The sequence below is a fragment of the Pelecanus crispus genome, chromosome 1, assembly GCF_030463565.1.
Source record: "Pelecanus crispus isolate bPelCri1 chromosome 1, bPelCri1.pri, whole genome shotgun sequence".
NCBI lineage: Eukaryota > Metazoa > Chordata > Aves > Pelecaniformes > Pelecanidae > Pelecanus > Pelecanus crispus.
Window position 1 is genome coordinate 11,285,504 of NC_134643.1, and position 18,636 is coordinate 11,304,139.

At 38.8% G+C, this 18,636-nt stretch overlaps 1 protein-coding gene across 1 annotated transcript in view; it reads left to right on the forward strand.

The window, feature by feature from the left end:
* Window positions 1-7,653, forward strand: part of PCLO (piccolo presynaptic cytomatrix protein) — a 388,529-nt gene extending 380,876 nt beyond the window's left edge. The window contains exons 25-27 of the mRNA XM_075722389.1: window positions 1,683-1,817; window positions 2,442-2,587; window positions 7,513-7,653. Coding sequence (XP_075578504.1) covers window positions 1,683-1,817; window positions 2,442-2,587; window positions 7,513-7,653 — 422 coding nt within the window. The remainder of the gene's footprint in view (window positions 1-1,682; window positions 1,818-2,441; window positions 2,588-7,512) is intronic.
* Window positions 7,654-18,636: the final 10,983 nt, after the last annotated feature.

Genomic DNA, 18,636 nt, shown 5'->3' on the forward strand with positions numbered 1-18,636 from the left:
ACTTTCCAGAAAAAGGGCTTTATTCCATAGGTTAAAGCTCGTTGACACATGATGGCACAGTTTAATGAATAACAACGGGGATATTGTTGGCCTTTCCTTCTTTGATCCCAGCTACTGATGATCTTTGCTGCTGCCATCAGAAGGTGAGGGCTCCATTCTGTCCTCACAAGCATATGGCAGAAAGCAAGAAGCTATGACTGTATGTTCAAACCTAGAGGAAGGGTTTTGTGATGATTAAATATGGTGAAAAAATCATTTGCCTCCTAACAGGTCGTCTCGCACTTTACAAACTATGGGTGAAATGCTGACCCAGCTGAAGCCCAGTTGCAAATTTGTTATTGACTGTAACCAAGTTAGATTCCAGCTTCAGTTTGTGAGGAGGGTTGAGGGCCCAGGTTGTAGCTATGATTATCTGTTAATAAATTTTTATTCATGATCCCAAAAAATATTTTAAGTAGGAAAAACAATAGAATGTATGATTGCTCATGGACATCTGTGAAACAACAGCTGGCATTTTTAGTGGGGATTATTCAAATCTGGTTACACATTTGTGAGTAAGTAATCTCTAAATGCCACCTCGTAACTTTCTACTCTTTAAGAGAGGAGCTTCTCCAGATGTATCATAATTGTTTACTTTCTGCAGAATTTCTTTGCTCCTTACAACATCTTGGCACCAGCTTCTAGAATTTCCTGGTAATACATTAAAGCTCCAGCCTGCTGGCACCAGAAACTAGGTAATAAAGACTCCCAGGGGTTTAATGATTTTTTTTTTTTTTTTTTTAACTAATGTCTAAAGAGAAGAGGAAGGTGAAATAATATTCCACAATAGTAGGACAATAGATATAGAAGCACAGTCCCCTTTACGACGTGATGATATTATAGACAGCACTGAGCTGAGGGCATGGGCTCTGCTTACACCACCACATGCATTTAGAAGATGTAGCCCTGCTCTACGCTGCCTGGCTTCAGTACAGCCCTGTGGGAGGACAGGCGGGGGAAAGGCAAAACAGCTTTGCCTACATTTCATGCTGTGCCTTCTCTCCATTTCTGGACTGATTTAGAGAGAAATCTGTACAATGTAGGAATAATGAGCCTGTATTTCTGCCCATATAAGAAGGGAAATCACTTTTACTTTTAAAGGCCACAGTGAGCACTTCCCTTTAAATTGTGTGAAGGATATTGCTCCATATATGTAAGAAGGTGAAATGAAATGCCAACTTCACCAAAGTCTTAATTCATTGCCTTTCAGAATCTTACTTTTTAACACTCTATTGAATGTTCTCCTTTTTTTCCTTTCCTTTTTTTTTTTTTTTTTTAATAGATTACTTCAGCATCTTGTAGTAAAGGTTTCTGAAAAGGTGAATTGTTACATGACTTGTAATGACTCCTAATGAAATTTGTATCCTTGGGAACAAAGCTCCTCTAAAGCAAATACATTCTGAAGCATATATGAAGCTACACAAGTGTACCGCATGTATCTATCATTTGTTCATTCAAGCAATACATTATCCTTATATCCCTGACTAAAAACTATAAGCTGTCCTGGAAGAAAAAAAAAAAAGACAAAAAAAACCCCCAAACTAAAAAAAAAAAACAAACCAGAAAACTCTACTTCTTTCCATGTTAGAAAGATACATTGTTTCATTTTACACTAATGAGGGTTGTTTTTTCTGTTTTTCCAGGTAAAACACAGGTTATGGGTGAAATCAAAATTGCATTAAAGAAGGAAATGAAGACAGATGGAGAACAGCTGATAGTAGAAATCCTTCAGTGCAGAAATATCACGTACAAATTTAAATCTCCAGATCATCTACCAGGTATTATACAGAAACCAGCTCCATGATCCTTTGAAAACATTTAGCATAGGTTGTATCTGAAGTCATTTACCATCACCACTAAAATGGGAAAGAACATTTTTTCTTAATCAGAATGACATATTCTATCACATTCTTTTTTAAGTGCTTTTTTTCCCTCCTATTAGCAGCTTTAATGAAAGTAAAAACATTTTGTAGAAACAAATTAACTCCCAGAAGTTAATTCTCTTTTTAATTTACTTTTGATTGTTAAAAATGAATCCTTTTTTAACTTTAATAAAAATTATAACTCCCTAGGTTATTAAAGAACAATGATATCTAGTAAAAATTGTATTTTGGTGAAAAAGCTTTTTAAAAATTAAAACCTCATATTAGTAATAATATTTTCATACATACATAAAGACATTAAGGTATTTGTTCCTTTAATGACAGCATTGTAAACACAAAGTAATTCCCTTGGATTTAGTGGGATGGTCCCATTTCTACACTGTGTGAATGAGAACAGAATATGGCTCTGTAAAGTACCATGCTCTGTTTCTTCACAACACTTCCCCTCTGTTGAAATCATCAGCAACAATGATTATTTAAAAGATTCTGTATTTAACTTGTTGAACTGTTCTTCCCCAGACCTGTATGTGAAGCTGTACGTTGTCAATATCTCTACCCAAAAGAGAGTAATTAAGAAGAAAACCAGGGTATGCAGGCATGACCGAGAGCCTTCGTTCAATGAAACGTTTAGATTTAGCTTGAGTCCTGCTGGGCATTCTCTTCAGGTAATTCACCATTTTATCGAAATCTGATTTTGGATGTTGTCCATGCTGTGCTATGGACATTTGAGATCAATCTTCTACCCCAGTTGTTTGCTGAAAAGACAAAATTACAAAGGAAATAACACAACTGTATAGTAACAGAAGTATCAGGCTGGAGGAGATTTTAAAAGATTATTTAATCCATCACCCCACACTGAGGAAGGGTATTCATAGAGCAGTCCTGAATGTTTTAGGCTTGATGTGTTCTTAAAATCCCCTAGAGAAGGAAGTTATGCATGCCTTCCAAAAATACTTTTCTATATATTTGGAAAGTTTAATGTAATATCTAACTTAAATATGCCATATTTTAAAATTAATTTATCCTTAAGTATCCTCACAAAGCACAGAGGAAAACTGATCTGCTTGCTTTTTATAAAAATGTTTGCACACTGGAGGGTTGTTATCATAGCTCTTCTCTCTATTTTTCCAGGCAAAGTAAACCAAATTTCTTTGATAAGTCCTGTTACCTAAATGCCTAATCATTGTATCATTCCCTCCAGTTCCTCAACTTCTTTAAAAGTTGTGGTGCCTGGAATTAGACACAATAGCCATAATCTCAGACATGCAGAATCACCGATTATGCCAAGTCAAATATTCTCTGCTTAGATTTGTAAAGGTGATTATGGTATTTCCAGTCTGTGGCACATCAAATGATGTGTGGAACTGATTCAGGGAATGGTCCCTCTCCTGTGTTTTAGTTGCTTAGATAGATTTAATAATTTGGTCAGGTGTGCTTTTTTAGACAGGTGGGATTCCCTTTAGCCACCTTCATTTACTTTCACATGAGTAGATAACTAATATAAGCCAGATATTCAGGCTTCCTCTAGTCAGTGGAAAGGGCATGGATGATTTCAGCAGTATCTGTATGCTAATCTTAAAAGTAAGTGGGAAGAATTGCTGGGCATACCAGCACCCACTTATTGTACCTTTAAATCTGGAAGGCAGACAAGCCAGAAGTAAACAAGCCAGCTACATTTTGATGACTAAAGTTAGACTGGATTATTTAAGTGCCTATGTTGGCTTATTGGTCGTATCATTAAAATTAAAGCCAAAATTGATGTTGCTTACCAAACAATGCCAACAAAAAGAGATACTCTTTTCCCTCTGTTAAGGTGTCCTAACATCCTTTGTGATTCAATAGCTTCAACAAAAGACTGTTTAAGATCTTATATTACCTGGGAAAATCCAGAGTGGTCAATAAAGTCTTGCCAAAATTTAAGAGCTAAAATTCCTGTAGAAACTTTGCTTCCAAGGGAAGAGGAACCCATAAGTTCCTGGTTCCCAGGAAGAACCCACAGAGTCCTATGAAAAATAAGCCATCACATTGTTAAAGAATAACAAGTTTAAAACAAAAAAAAGGTGTTTCTTCTTCACACAACTTGGAGTTTGAGCTGTAAAATTTATTGCCCTAATATATTGTGGATGCTAAATGATTTCATGGAAAAGGTAACTGGGAAAATGATTGGACAAATTCATGGGCAAAATACCCCATAGTCTGTTAAATACAAACATACCACTTATGAATCAGGAAGTCAATGGTCCACAGGTGATAGTAAGTATTTTGGGAAAGTGTCACTACTGATTGCCCTGTTCTTATATTCTGCCTTATGCACTGCCCTGTACACTTTTGGAAGCAGAATATTTGCCTGGAGAGATCTCTGATCTGACTCAGTACATCTGTTTTTATATGCTCTTCATACTTCTCAGCCAATCTGTTCCTATGAAAAAGCATTGAACTTGCTGATCTGGATGCTGAATTTGAGTGATGAACATTTAGGGGCAAAGAGCTGGACATTGTCAAAAGAGATTTGGTGGAGAGGGAAAGGAAACAAAACCAGAATGTATAGAACAAAAATTGAATTGGGAGATTAAGTGAGGAAATAAATCAGAGAGAAGGAGTAAGTTGAGATCAAGAATGGTAATCATAGCAGGTACATTGTAAAGAGACATGGGAACAAACTGGAGGCAAAAATGAGGACAAGAGTCTGCACTCTAAAAATCAACAAGAGCTGTGAATATTAGCCATAAAAATGGGACCATGGGCTATTGAGAAAAACAGGAGGAAAAAAAAAAAAAAAAGAAGAGAAGAGAAGAGCAAAGCTAGAATTGACTGGTCAAGAGTATTGGGAATAAGGAAAAAAAATCCTAAGGATTAGAAACTGAGACTAGCTGATTCAAGATAACAAGGCTGGAATTTAAAGCCTGGAGCAGGGAAGAACCGAGGCTGAGAGATAGACAAGCTAGAGAAGACAGATACCAGGGATCCAGCTGGGAGGAGTGGAGAGAAGGATCAAGGACAGAAGTGATAGAACATTTCTGTTTGAAATTTTTTCTGTCCCCAAACTGTTGATGTGTCAGAATGAAAACATTCTGCAGAAAACATTTTGACAGGTTTCAGACAGGCACTTGCCTCAGCCCCTGGCAGCTTGCTTGCTCGCTTTCCTGATTTCTCTGTTCCTTGGCAACCCACCTAGGACCCTTCTGGAAAGCACTAAGCTCCTGGCTCCTTCGCCTCGTTCCCTAGCTGGCTCCTGGCTGACTGGCTCGCTGCAACTAGAAATACATAATATCCTATGTGAGGGTAATCAGAAAAATCCAGAAGAATGTTTTTCACAGATGTTCTGGTTTGGCTTGCCAGCTTCTGGGCTGTCTGTTTCTTCAGGAAACACTGAACCAAGCGACCTAGAAGCCGCCAGCAATGGAGCAAGGCTGCCTATTTTCTCCAAGGATGAGCTTTCTGATGAGTGAAGTGGGGTTCCCTAATAGCTCAGTGCCTAAGGGTCATTTGGTCTTCCCTCATCAAACCTGACTTACTGACGAGACTGTAGGTGTCTAATCTATCCAGGTACACACTTTACTTGCCAATTGATATAAAAATTGGCCAAGGAACTAGGAAGCTCATCCAGGAAATTGAAAATTCCTTCCCCCCCCCCACTTTCTTTTTCCCCTAAATTTCTGTTGTACTGTAAATTTTGCATTTTTTACTTTGTTTCCCAAATCAGAATGGAACATTTTCAAAAATGTTAAAGTTCTTGATTGCTGGAATCTCTAGTTCTTCTATAGTTCTGTTACATATCCATTGCCGTATGGTCTCTTCCAGCATCTTAGTGGAGTACAAAATCCTTGAGTCCTGCTGTTGTTTTGTTAGCCTAGATCTGTGAAACCAAGCAAGAAAGTGTTGTATTTTCTCTCCTGCTGGTTCACATAGAGGGTGACAGCTTCCTACTGTTATCATTTGCCTCCCTTGCTCATTACTGGAGGTCTGCTCAGTGACTGTGAATATTATAAACCTGCTGCTAATCCTATCATGGAACTGCAATTTTTCATGAGTTCTTTTTCTTTTTGAAAAACTAGGAAGTTGACAAAAAAAAAGAAGCATTGAGCTTTTTAATTCAGTTACTCAATAATTAGAATCATAGAATCATTTAGGTTAGAAAAGACCTTTAAGATCATCCAATCCAACCATTAACCTAACACTACCAAGTCCACCACTCAGCCAATTAAGGGTAGAGTAGCAATTTCATGTTCCTGGCTTGGTGGCTGGATTATTTATAATGAAAGTAAAAACTAGGAATCATTAAGATTAGAAAGGATCTCTAAGATCATCAGTCCAACTGTCAACCCAACACCATCCTGCCCACTAAACAATGTCCCAGAGTGCCACATCCACTCAACACTTCCAGGGATGGTGACTCCACCACTTCTCTGGGCAGCCTGTTCCAAGGCTTGACTACTCTTTCCATAAAGAAATTTTTCCTAATATCCAACCTAAACCTCCACTGGCGCAGCTTGAGCCCATTTCCTCTCGTCCTATTGCTAGTTACTTGGGAAAAGAGACTGATACCTGCCTCACTACAACCTCCTTTCAGGTAGTTGTAGAGTGATAAGGTCACCCCTCAGCCTCCTCTTCTCTAGATTAAACAACGCCAGTTCCCTCAGCCGCTCCTCAGAAGGCCTGTGCTCCAGATCCTTCACCAGCTTCGTTGCCCTTCTCTGAACACGCTCCAGCACCTCAATGTCTTTCTTGTATTGAGGGGCCCAAAACTGGACACAGTATTCCAGGTGCGATTAAGAAATGCTAGAGTTTATCTGACTGTGTAACTATACTTCATCCCCTGAAGTATATATAATACCAAATGTATTTCTCCCAGAAACACATAGAATGAATCTACAGATCCACAGAATGAATCAGGTCCTTCAGAGAAAGCTATTGCTTGCATAGTATGAACCTGCTTAGCTGGAAAACATGTGCCTGTATGATATATCAGGGAGAGTCTTGAACACCCAGCCCGCATAGCTCACATAAGTGCCAGGGCTATTTCTCGCCCTTCCCACTCTCCATGGCTGGGCAAGCAAGAGCCATAAGACCAGACACAATAGTGTGGCTTGCAGGAGGAATGACATTTCAGACCCACTCTACATTTTAGGTTTGACTACCTCTTGCTGAGGTCAGAAACCAGAACTCTAGACTTTCTCACACACCAGTCTGCTCTGAGTTGCAGCCTATATGCAGAGCACCCTATGAGTTCCATGCACTTACAAGGGGCTGGTACTTCCCCTGCATAAAAGTTTACCCTGTAACTCAAAACTTGACTTTGTGTTTGTCTTTGGTAACCAGCAGGTGAACAATTTACTCACTAAAGTTCAAGGTTGTCATCTAGTTGCTACACCCCATGATAATAAAATAGGAGAGAGGGAAGATTCAGTTTTTATGGGGCTTCCTTTCTGCTGGAAAGATGACTGTATAAAGGGTTATGGTCAGTGTTTCTCTCCTCTTATGTGGGTACCAAAACAGAGCTCAGCATTTCTGAATCTTTCAAGTTTGCCAGCAAATGGAGTATGTTACTATGCACAATGATAATCCATTTTTATTATTATTATTTTCCCAGATTCTGCTTGTCTCCAATGGAGGGAAGTTTATGAAAAAGACACTGATTGGGGAAGCTTATATCTGGCTTGACAAAGTGGATCTAAGGAAAAGAATAGTAAACTGGCACAAACTGTTGGTCAGCTCTACACAAACACACTGAGCAGAGCTGTCTGCTTAGGGCACAAAACCTGCAGAGTCTGCTATAAACAGCATCACTCCAAGACTATAGTTTGATATCATTGTGTTTAGCTAGTCTTTCAGAATATAAAGTAGAAAAGAGCAGTCTCTGGGCTACATAGCACACTTAAATGAGGGCTAGTAAACTTGTTTTGCTGCAAAAGACAGCAAAGAAAACCCGGGCCCAGAAGTTAAAGTGAGGCTGTTTGAAACGAACTGATACGAGGGCTCCGTGTTGTTGGACTCTTTGTGAAGAGAGTAACTGTGAAGGAAATAATGAAGGCTGGAAGGCAGGTGTTAATGCAGAGTTCGGCTGCAGCTGGAGGTAGTGTGACGGAAGGAGCAGTCTGGTTTTCTGTGCAACCAGAAGGAGATCATTTTATGCAAAAACACCTAGGGTGATTGACTTTCCAAATCTCACTTATCAGAAGTGCAAAACGTGTTCCTCTGCACCTTAGGATCTCTGATAATTTGCTGTAGTGAGATTATGCCACTTGACACAAACTGCAAGGTGTTTGCAAGAGTGGTAATGTTATTTTACGTTACTTTTTTTCCTTCTTTCTTTTTTCCTTCAGAAACTATGCTGTGAAGAATCAGATCTGATTGTTTCATTTGTTTCTGTGTGTTAACGATTAATATAAACCACTGTCCTAGAATGTAATGGCTAAAACTATGTTAATTGTCTATAATTTCGGATGTGGGTTTTAAGAAAAAGGACAGGATATAAACTGCACTACATCAAGAAGAAAAAATGCTGTTTCAATGTCAGTGACACTGTACTTCACCCTACCCTTTGAATCAGCAGTTTTAAAAAAGTGGAATTGAAGAGACTTACTGGGACTAACACAAATATTTCAACTAGTCCTTCCATTTTTCAGCAACCAGTCTTATTCTGAGACTGTACAGAGACGATGAATTCTAGGCTATATTGTGGGCACTTCAGAGCAGTAGAGCCACCATACTAACACCAGCCCACTCGGTGCAGGGCTCTATAGCAACACCAGTGACGCGCTTGAAATCTAAGGGGAAAAGATAGCAGGGTAGTTACTGCCTGGGTGCTGTTGCATTAAAGAGAATTCAGAATATCCTCTTGCTGTCTCAGGTGAATGTCTGAGTATAATCAACTCAACAGCATGGCTTCTTAGTTAGAAAAGAAGTAAATAGGAAGGTAACTTGGAACATTTAAGACTGTGTCAGCACTTCCATGCTGAAAGTCCCACTTTCAGGGGCTTGAAACTGAGCAGTTAGCTCACTTTGAGAAGAAACTACTGCCTGGGATGGTTTAGGCTGGTTGTAGTATCATTTTTGAAGAAGAAGGGAGAGCTTTTTCTCCCATTTCTAAAAGTATAGCAGTTTCTTTAAAAATCAAGAATATGGTACCCCTGTTACTCAGAAGTAATTTAATTTTCACAGTTTCATTAAAAAGTTGTTTCCCTTGAAATATTACCTCATGACCTTTGCATATTTAAAAAGAAAATGACCAAACTTCTGCACTTCAGACATTTATTTTTCTTGCCCAATAAGGACTTTTCACAAATGCTTTAATGTACTTCTTCTTATATTTTCTGAATATATGTAGTACACTTCCACAGGTTGTGCAAGACCGACTGAAAATATTCTTCTGGAAAATAATATATGCTTAAAAAAATAGGAAAAATAAGGCTCAGCTTATTCAGAAGCTGGACTGATGGTGAAAAAGCTACACCATTTAATCCGGTGGCACTTCCCACATACAGTTTTTGATTTATCTTTGTCAACTTAAAATAACAGTGTGGAAAAGGAATATGAGAAGAAACATGCAGAAGATATTAATGATACACAAACCAAGGAAACTTCTGTTAAGTTGTTGATAACCTGCTGGCAGCCTGCTTAACTTGCAAGCAGAGCAATCTTACCAAAAGTTTATTAGCTATCTTAAAAACAAAACATCACTGACAGTGGAAGTAGGATGTGTGCTTTAATGTTGAATTTTATGCTTTCACCAGTATATGTATGCCCTACCTCTCATATATTTTAAAAACAGTCCTCTGGAGTTATTGTAAACATCCTATATGTTTTGATGTTGTGTATGTTTTTATAAGAAGATAAATACTTCAAAGAAAAAAATCCCCAGTTGAACCAAAAAATCCTGCGTGGATATATTTGACATATGTGTTGCTCTTTTGGTGGGTTATTTTGCATTCCTGATGGCTATAGTGTGTTCTTTTTTTTAAAAAAAGACCAAAAGAAAAAGAAGTCCAGTTTCAATTACTGTGTGAGGTACAAGCCACAAGGTGTGCCATTTTGTGCAAACTGCTGGTAATTTTGTTCTTGCTAAGATTTATTATAAAGACAGCAAGTCATGCTGGTAGTTGCTATGGAGATATCCAGCAGGAACAAGGACTATCCGGCTGCCTTACTGGGAAGCCTGTAATCATCACTCTTAATTGAGAAAGCGGACAGGCGTGCTTTGCTCTCACACACATACAAATGTGGCCAATATTTTTATAAAATAGTTTTGTTGGGTGGTGTAGTTGTGGCGGTATGGAACAGCTACCTTTGTGGGGTAATCAGCTATTGGCAACTGGTTTAATTCAAGCACCTTTGATTCTCTGAACAACACACAAAATGTTTCTGTATGTTGAAATGGCAGTTTCGGACTCCCATCATGAAACAGAAAGAGCAGAGCTTGTCAGGAATGTGGCACTGCCTTGGCCAGCTGCAGCAGGGACAGGGCTCCTGTGGTGTCACCCAGGATGGGCTAGTGACAGACCTGGGCCCACACACTCTCTCTTTTCCAAGGCAACATCATTCAGAGGTCAGAGGATGCTTCCAAAGTGTGCCAAGTTCCTTTTTTTGACCAAATTTCTAGGTTGTACTGGAATCACTCTATGCAACACAGATTCATGTTTGAATGCATTTTTTTCTTTTTTTTCTTGTTTTATGAATGAAGTCAGGAAAAACTCTCTTGTGACAATGTTTTTTAAAAAATAATCAAACAAGGACTATTAGTATTTTTTTACTTTTTTGTATATATCTCAGTATATTTTTTTCACTTTTTCCTCATTCATTTTTGTTTCTTTTATCAGGCCAAAAGTGCTTAGATGTGGCAACAGCTTTTATAATTTCTGAGTGATTGATTATTAATGAGTTCACACATTTCTACGATTGCTTTGAAGACACATATTGCAGGGAGGCAATAGCAGAGGCATTTTAACTTTTTTTTAATTCATAAATCTGCTGAATAAACACAGATTAAAGCTGCTTCTTTGTTCAAGGCCTTGTGTAGTGGAAACAAGCTGAAAAATGAGCAAAAGCACAGTGTATGTGTTTACAAATGACAGGGATTTCTAATGTTATCATTATTATTATGCATACAATAAGCAGCAAACGGCCACTTCTTTTCTCCAGGTTAAAGCTAAACATGAGAGTTTCTATGATGAACGTTGAGCTAGTTCTTTATCATTACAATTTAAAGGGATAGTATCCAGGGGCAATGAGTGCTGCTTCTTTATTATTTACCATGTTTTTACATTACATGGATCCTATATGGAAGAAAAAAAAAAACCCAGTCCAAACCAGTTGAAGTCAGTAACAACCAATCTGTTGACTTAAGCTGTTTTTAAGTCAAGATCTAGGAAATATTTGAGTTATTTTTCTCGATGCTGAGTGTTCGCATGGTTAGGCTGTGGGATATGGTAGCTGGTAACCAGCTGATATTGATTCTTACTTTGAGGATGATAAAGAAAAAGAAGACATCTATTATATTGTAAGCTAGTGTGTGCCCAATAGAGATTATTTAATTAGGACTTAGTTTCATGGAGATATCATAAAGATGTTAATAGTATTTTTTTAAATTATTATTTGAATCATAACTGACATTATTTTTAAGTACTTTATTTTCATTGCTACAATGTTGAATGTCCCAGATTCCATTATTTGAGTATATATCTAGATATGTACATACCTATGTGAATAACAGAGAAAATTTGCATTTGTGTGAGTGTAAATTACAAAGGTAAAGAAACAGAGAGGAAATTTAGTGTAAGTATCCACCTACATTGTATTTAAACCTTAGTCCTACATGCCTTGTGAATTTTTGGTACACTTGGCATGTAGGATCAGTTGCTCTTTATGAATACATATTGCCTTTAGAAGGAAAATAGAAGGAATAAGTGAAACCGGATACTCTCTCTTTAAATCATAAGAAGCATTTTAATGTTTTCTATATGTTCTGGTTTATTATTTTGAAAGGATTAATAAACAAATATATTGACGAACTCAAAAGTTATAATATATATAGGTATCCATAACTCAAAATAGATGATTTGAGTGAAAGCCGTTTTCTTAATTTGTTACCCTGTAAATAAGTATACATTTTTGTAAAACAAACTGAATTTAAATTACTAACTCCATCTGACATCCAAGCATGTGAATGTGTCCTTATTTGACTGTATCTTATAGATGTTCAGTGACGTGCTCAGGTGCTCAACAATGGCTGACTAGCGTGTGTGCTGTCATGCTACGGACAATGTGTACAGCACACCCAATGTTTAAAAAAATCCAAAAACACCAAAAAAACCCACAAAAACACACAAAAAAAATTAGTCCTTGGAGAAATGTAATGTTTCCACAGTGAATGTTGCATGCATAGATGGTGGTTTGTTGATATTCATTTTAGTTTGAATTTCTTTTGATTTTCATTTTGCTTCCAGATTCATCAGGAAAAAAAACACAGACTTGTTCTAAAAGTTGTAAAAACTGAAACAAAATCAGTATGACAATTGTATAAAAATGCTTGTAAATCTGTCTCAGTTTTCACTTTATGTATAAATCCATGTCATGGTTTTGTGATTGTATACAGGACGTATCTTGAGAACTTATGCAAATTGTGCTGTATAAAGGCTGTTATCCCAGTCTGACAAATAAATATTTAAAATATCTGGTTGGATGTCTTTTGCCTAATTAACATGAAAATCTATTTTGCTGGTTCAAATTTCCCATTTGTTGACCACTGTGGTTTTATTATAAAACTGTACACACTGCCCATATTAATCTGTCCTATTTCAGCATTAGCTCACCTCCCAGGGTATCATTGATGTCCCACATTTCATTCTGAAATAAGGAATGGTTATTTCATCAAAACCTTCTTCAAACAAGTCAGAATCAGAATCCACATGCAGCTTGTTGATATCTTTACACAGATTAGTCTCTGGCATCCTGTATAGACAAGAAATAAATATGCATACATCAGCACAGTTTAGGAATGTACAGAGTTTTGTCTCCTCACTGCGAAGAAAAGATGAATTGAAAATGTGGTCTAACTCTGTACCCTTTTAAATATCCACTCTATATCTCTTAAGTTCCTGACGAAAGCAGAAGAAGAAAGTATCTGATAAACCCTAAAGGGATTTTCTGGCTCTTTCCTCAGTAGAAAGAAGGTTTCCAGGAACAACATCTTTTAGCCCTTATTATAAACAAGAAATCAATTTCTTTCAGCAATAATTGTTATATTACTGAATTGTACCTGACTTGTAGAACATCCATGAGGTTTTCCCATGGAACTTGCATTCCTGAGCCATGTCTAGACCTGTATTTATTATATTTCTGTAGTTTCCCTCTTTGATACAAATAACAAAAAATTCATACTCCCCAAATAATATAAATTGATGCTTGAGTCTGGCACCTGGAGCACATAGCCTGGAATGTTTTCTCTCGGTTGATGTCCCTTTCTCAAAAAATTATGTAGTGAGAAATAGGCAACACCTTTGGGGACGTCCCAAGAAAAGAGGTGCCCTTTTTAACATTAGCCTTCTTGCTAGAGCAGTGACAGAGGCTAATTTCTACCTGATGTCCATCAGGAACCAAACTCCAGTCTTCCCAGTACCTGCCTGTATTGAGTCTGACTGAGATGGAGTTAATTTTCTCCATAGCAGCCCTCATGGTGCTGTGCTTTTTATTGGTAGCTAGAAAGGTGTTGATAACACCAGTGTTTTGCTACTACTGAGCAGTGTTTGCACAGCATCAAGGCTGTCTCTCCAACATTTCCCCCCCTCTCATCAGTAGGCTGGGGGTGGGCAAAATTTTGGGAGGAGACATAGCCAGGACTGCTGACCCAAACAGACCAAAGGGATATTCCAAACCATATGATGTTGGCTCAGCAATAAAAGCTAAGAGAAAGGAGGGGGGAGTGTGTGTGGGGGGCATTCTTTATTTATGTTTGTCTTCCAGAGCATCCACTACAACTACTGAAGCCCTGCTTCCCAGGAAGTGGCTGGATGCCTGCTGATGGGAAATAAAGAATGAAATCTTTGTTTTCCTTTTGCTTCTGTGTGTGGCCTTTGCTTTTGCTTTTTATTAAACTGGCTTTATCTTGACTCATGAGGGTTTTGGTTTTTTTCTTTTTTTTCCTCTCATCTCATTTTCTCCCCACCTGTCCTGCTGAGGAGGAGAGTGATAGAGCTACTTGGTGGCATCTGGCATCCAGACAAGGTCAGCCCACCATGCTGCCTTAATCACAAAGATATACATTCAGGGTACTTTGAGTGCCTCTCCTTGAGGAAATAGTCATGGCTACAACCAACACTTCACCCCACAATCAGCCCCAATTCTCAGCATCCTCTTTATTTTCATGAGGAAGCTCCCGCCCAGCATGGTGGCCCTCTGGAAAAGGTTAGAAAGCATTTCTGAAGCGTTAAAAGCTTCACAGGACAGAAAGCTGACTGGAGTTAGCTTCCATGGAAGCTGTAGGTTTATCTGAAACTAGCTTACAGAAAAAATATCCCAGTATCCTTACACGCACACATACAGAGAATAAATAATATGTTTCTTTTTAAAAAAATAACAATGTTTAACAAAAATGTGTTTTTATTCAGTTAAAGCACTCAGCAAAGTGCAGAGTATGCATGAAATATTTCCTCACATTGCTATTGTGGGGTTTAAGCTAGCAGCTATACATGGTATACGATGTGAAACTGGGCATCAGGTAGTCCATGGAATATTTTTAAAATATAGGCTGAAATTAAGGCTCGTATAGAGAGAAGTCACTGAAAAATACACACAGCGATTCAGCTTGGCATTCTGTCTGAGGACGGGTCCCTCTGTTCTCAGATACTGAAATCAAACACCAAATGGTCACTAAGTTCACAGTGTGACAAGAGCCACAGGCTTCCAATTGCCGCAACTGAGGGCCCGCGCTGCCCCCTTGCAGCACCGTCCAGCACTGCAGCTGCATTTCACGGCCACTGCTAGAGCTGCCTGAACAGCTAGTAGATGCCTTTTTTATTACTATTTTTTTAAATCAAGATAGGTCTAATTTTCTCCTATCTATTCCAATTAAGTCACATATGAGGGTCACCTGCTTCTCTATTCTGTCCTCTCTTCAGTGAGCTCTCCCCCCTGGACTTTGTTCTCAGGCCCTCTCTTATAAGTTTTTTTGTTGAATCAACACACTTTGTTTTCTCTTATATTAGTAACTCAAGCATGGCTGGATATAAGTACTTATACTTTTAAATTGTTAAAACTGCCTCCAGGAACATGGGTAGCCAGGCATATTGCCCTGATCATGAATCCCCATGTGCTTTGGGACATTTCCACGAGGGCTTTCTTCCCAGGGACCACTAAGCCCTTGAGGTCTAGCAGAGGTTACTGTTCCCCAGCTATGCCAACTTGCAAAAGAGTGTCAAGCCCACCAAAATTCTGTGAGTTCTTTAGTTTCCTGCTTCCTTAGGGAGGCCAAACTCTCCGGGATTCTTGCAAGAAGATTGCAGCAAATATCTTCAACATTATTCTTTTCATAGATTCATAGAATAGTTTGGGTTGAAAGGGACCTTTAAAGGTCATCTAGTCCAACCTACCTGCAATGAGCAGGGAAATGTTCAACTAGATCAGGTTGCTCAGAGTCCTGTCCAACCTGACCTTGAATCTTTCCAGGGATGGGGCATCTACCACCTCTCTGGGCAACCTGTTCCAGTGTTTCACCACCCTCATTGTAAAAAAAAAAAAAAATCTACCCTCTTTTAGTTTAGAACCATTATGCCTTGTCCTTTTGCAACAGGCCCTGCTAAAAAGCCTGTCCCCATCTTTCTTATAAGCCCCATTTAAGCACTGAAAGGCTGCAATAAGATCTCCCTGCAGCTTTCTCTTCTCCAGGCTGAACAACCAGAACTTTCTCAGCCTTTCTTCACAGGAGGTGTTCCAGCCCTCTGACCATTTTCATGGCCCTTCTTTGGACGAGCTCCAGAGCTGGACACAGCACTCCAGGTGAGGTCTCACCAGAGCAGAGTAGAGGGGCAGAATCACCCCCCTTGATCTGCTGGCCACGCTTCTTGTGATGCAGCCCAGAGTACAGTTAGTTTTCTGGGCTGTGAGCACACATTGCCAGCTCAGATCCAGCTTTTCATCCACCAGTAGCCCCAAGTCCTTATCAGCAGGGCTACTCTCAGTTCATGTCTGCCTGTACATGGGGATCAGGAAACTCTTTCATCCCTTCCTTTTTCTAGGTAACTTTCCTGACACACCTGATACAGAAAGAGCACAGTGCATATTATTCAGCTCTGCTTTACAAGTACATCAAGTTCCACAAATTTCAGTCTGTCAGTTAAGGGTATTTATGAATTTAGGCCACAACAATAAGCAAAATAATGTAATAAAAAACAGTCACAAATTACCAGAGATGTCTCCAAATCTGTCACACCAGTATATATCACTTTAAACTGGGGAAAAAACTAAGGACATAGGGATAGTTGGATGATTTATCTATACCAGTATAGTTAAAATGGTATGATTATCTGCAGACAAGGACTTGGACACTGAAGGTCCAACAGAAGAAGGATAACTTCTGTCTTGGACAGGCTGGTCATTTTACTGTGGTTGCTATGTTAGAATGGCTACTACTTTAGCCTTTCCAAAGGATCTGGTATTGCTTGCTCCTACAGCATTCCACTTACCATATCAGGTTTTTAAATGATATAATATCAGATAAGATTTTAAACACAGATGAAAATACAAAATAAACATTTTCTCAGCACAGATGGTCAAATCTCAGAAAGTTTTTGGTATCAGCAGTTCAGCATCCACAGCTATGATAAAGATGGAAGGCACTGCCAGCAAAGTAGAGTTTGGGGGTCAATATACTGTTTGGTAGGGTTCTTGCTGTTTAGAGGGGTCTTAACAGTCAGGAGAAATGGGCTGGTGGGAAACTCAGGAAGTTCGAAAAGGCACATGTGAAGTCCTGTGATGAAATAAGCCCATGCAGCAGGCTGGGGCCAACAGAATGAAGTTCGGCTTTGCAGAAGAGGATTTAAGGGTCCTGGTGGACAACAAGATGAACCTGAATCAGCAGCATGGCCTTATTATATACACCACATACTAGGGTGTATTATCATGAATGTGGCCAGCAGGTCAAAAAAAGTATTATTTCTCTCTGTTTGGCACTATTAAGAATTGACAGTATTGTCAGTATTGATAATATTGTCAGTATTGATAGTATTACATATAGATTTAGGCTTTGCAGCAGTAGAAAGACATTGATGTACTTGAGCAAGGCCAGCAGATTCCTACCAACATGGTCAGGAGGCTGGCACGTATGAAGTGTGAGGAGAAGCTTGAGACAGTTGGATTTATTTGGCTTGGGGAAGATAAGTTTAAGAGGAGCTGTCTATAGATGCTTTACAGGAGGGTACGAAGAAGATAGAACTAGACTCTTTGAGGTGTGCAATGATAGGACAGGAGTCAACTGACACAAGCCACAACGTGAGAAATTCTTCTTATATATTTGGAAAAACAATCACAGTGGGGGCAATCAAACACTGGAACAGGCTGTCCAGAGAGTTTGTGGAATCTCAGTCCTTGGAGGTATTTAAAACATCTGGACAAGTCCCTAGGCAACGTGATACATCTGGACTTGCTTTGAGCAAGGGTGCAGAATTTGACTAGATGACCTGTCATTGTCTCTTCCAAACTAAATACTGTCTATGACTCCAGAGTTAACGTAACAGCAAGGAATTACAACCTCATATTACCACTTCATTTTTTAAATAATCAAAGAGAAGGACAGTGCCTCTGGCTTCACAGATGTCAGACATGCTAATATACATTATATTTTGGTTAAATTAATCAGCAGGGTTTACTTGTGCTTGTGAGATGAAGTGCTTCTGTACAAAGAAGGAAGTGAGCATTGTCCCTTGTGTGGCAGCAGTGCAATCCCACTGCTCTTGAGTGAAATTCACTCTTGGCCAATATAAATCTTTCACATCAAAGAGCCACAAATCCTATTTGCTAAATTGCTTATGCCAGCTGGAATACAGAAGTCTACTCCAGTTTTAAAGTTACTAAACCACCAATGGCCTTTCTGCTTTCTGGTCAAAAAGAAAAAAAAAAAGTAAGTAATGAGGTGGCGCACAATCAGGAGAAGGACTATCTGCTGCCAGAGTTATATATGCTCTCCCGCTACGTGCGATAGTGGCCCAATAGCTACATCTATACTTGTAAAAAAAACAGTGACAAGGTTCACCTTTTCCTTGTAGGCCATCTGGCATGTACTGGTTCATTCTTAAGTGTCCCCAAACAAGAAACTTTGCCAAAATCACCTATTGAGAGCAGTTTCTGGCATTAGATGTGTGTGTGCCACTTGATATGTCAGAGTTGTGTCAAGGGATGTGTTAATAACAAAATGATATGGACAACTGCAAGTCAACTGCAAGTCAACATTCCAGCCCATATCATGTGTGGAACTGATTCTCACTGAATATCATATTGTGTTTGGAAAAAATTATATTACAGTAGTCCTCAGAAGATATTGCAACTAGGAGCCATCCAAAAGTTTCAGGTGCCATTTAAAAAGACTTGAAGGGCATGCAATCTAAACCCACAAAAATATTCAAAAGAACTACTATTACTGTAAGTTGCCTCCTTCTCATTTAGCAAACAAGCAAACAAGCAAACAAGCAAAATAAAGGAAAATCTCAAAGGGATGAATAGTGATGGG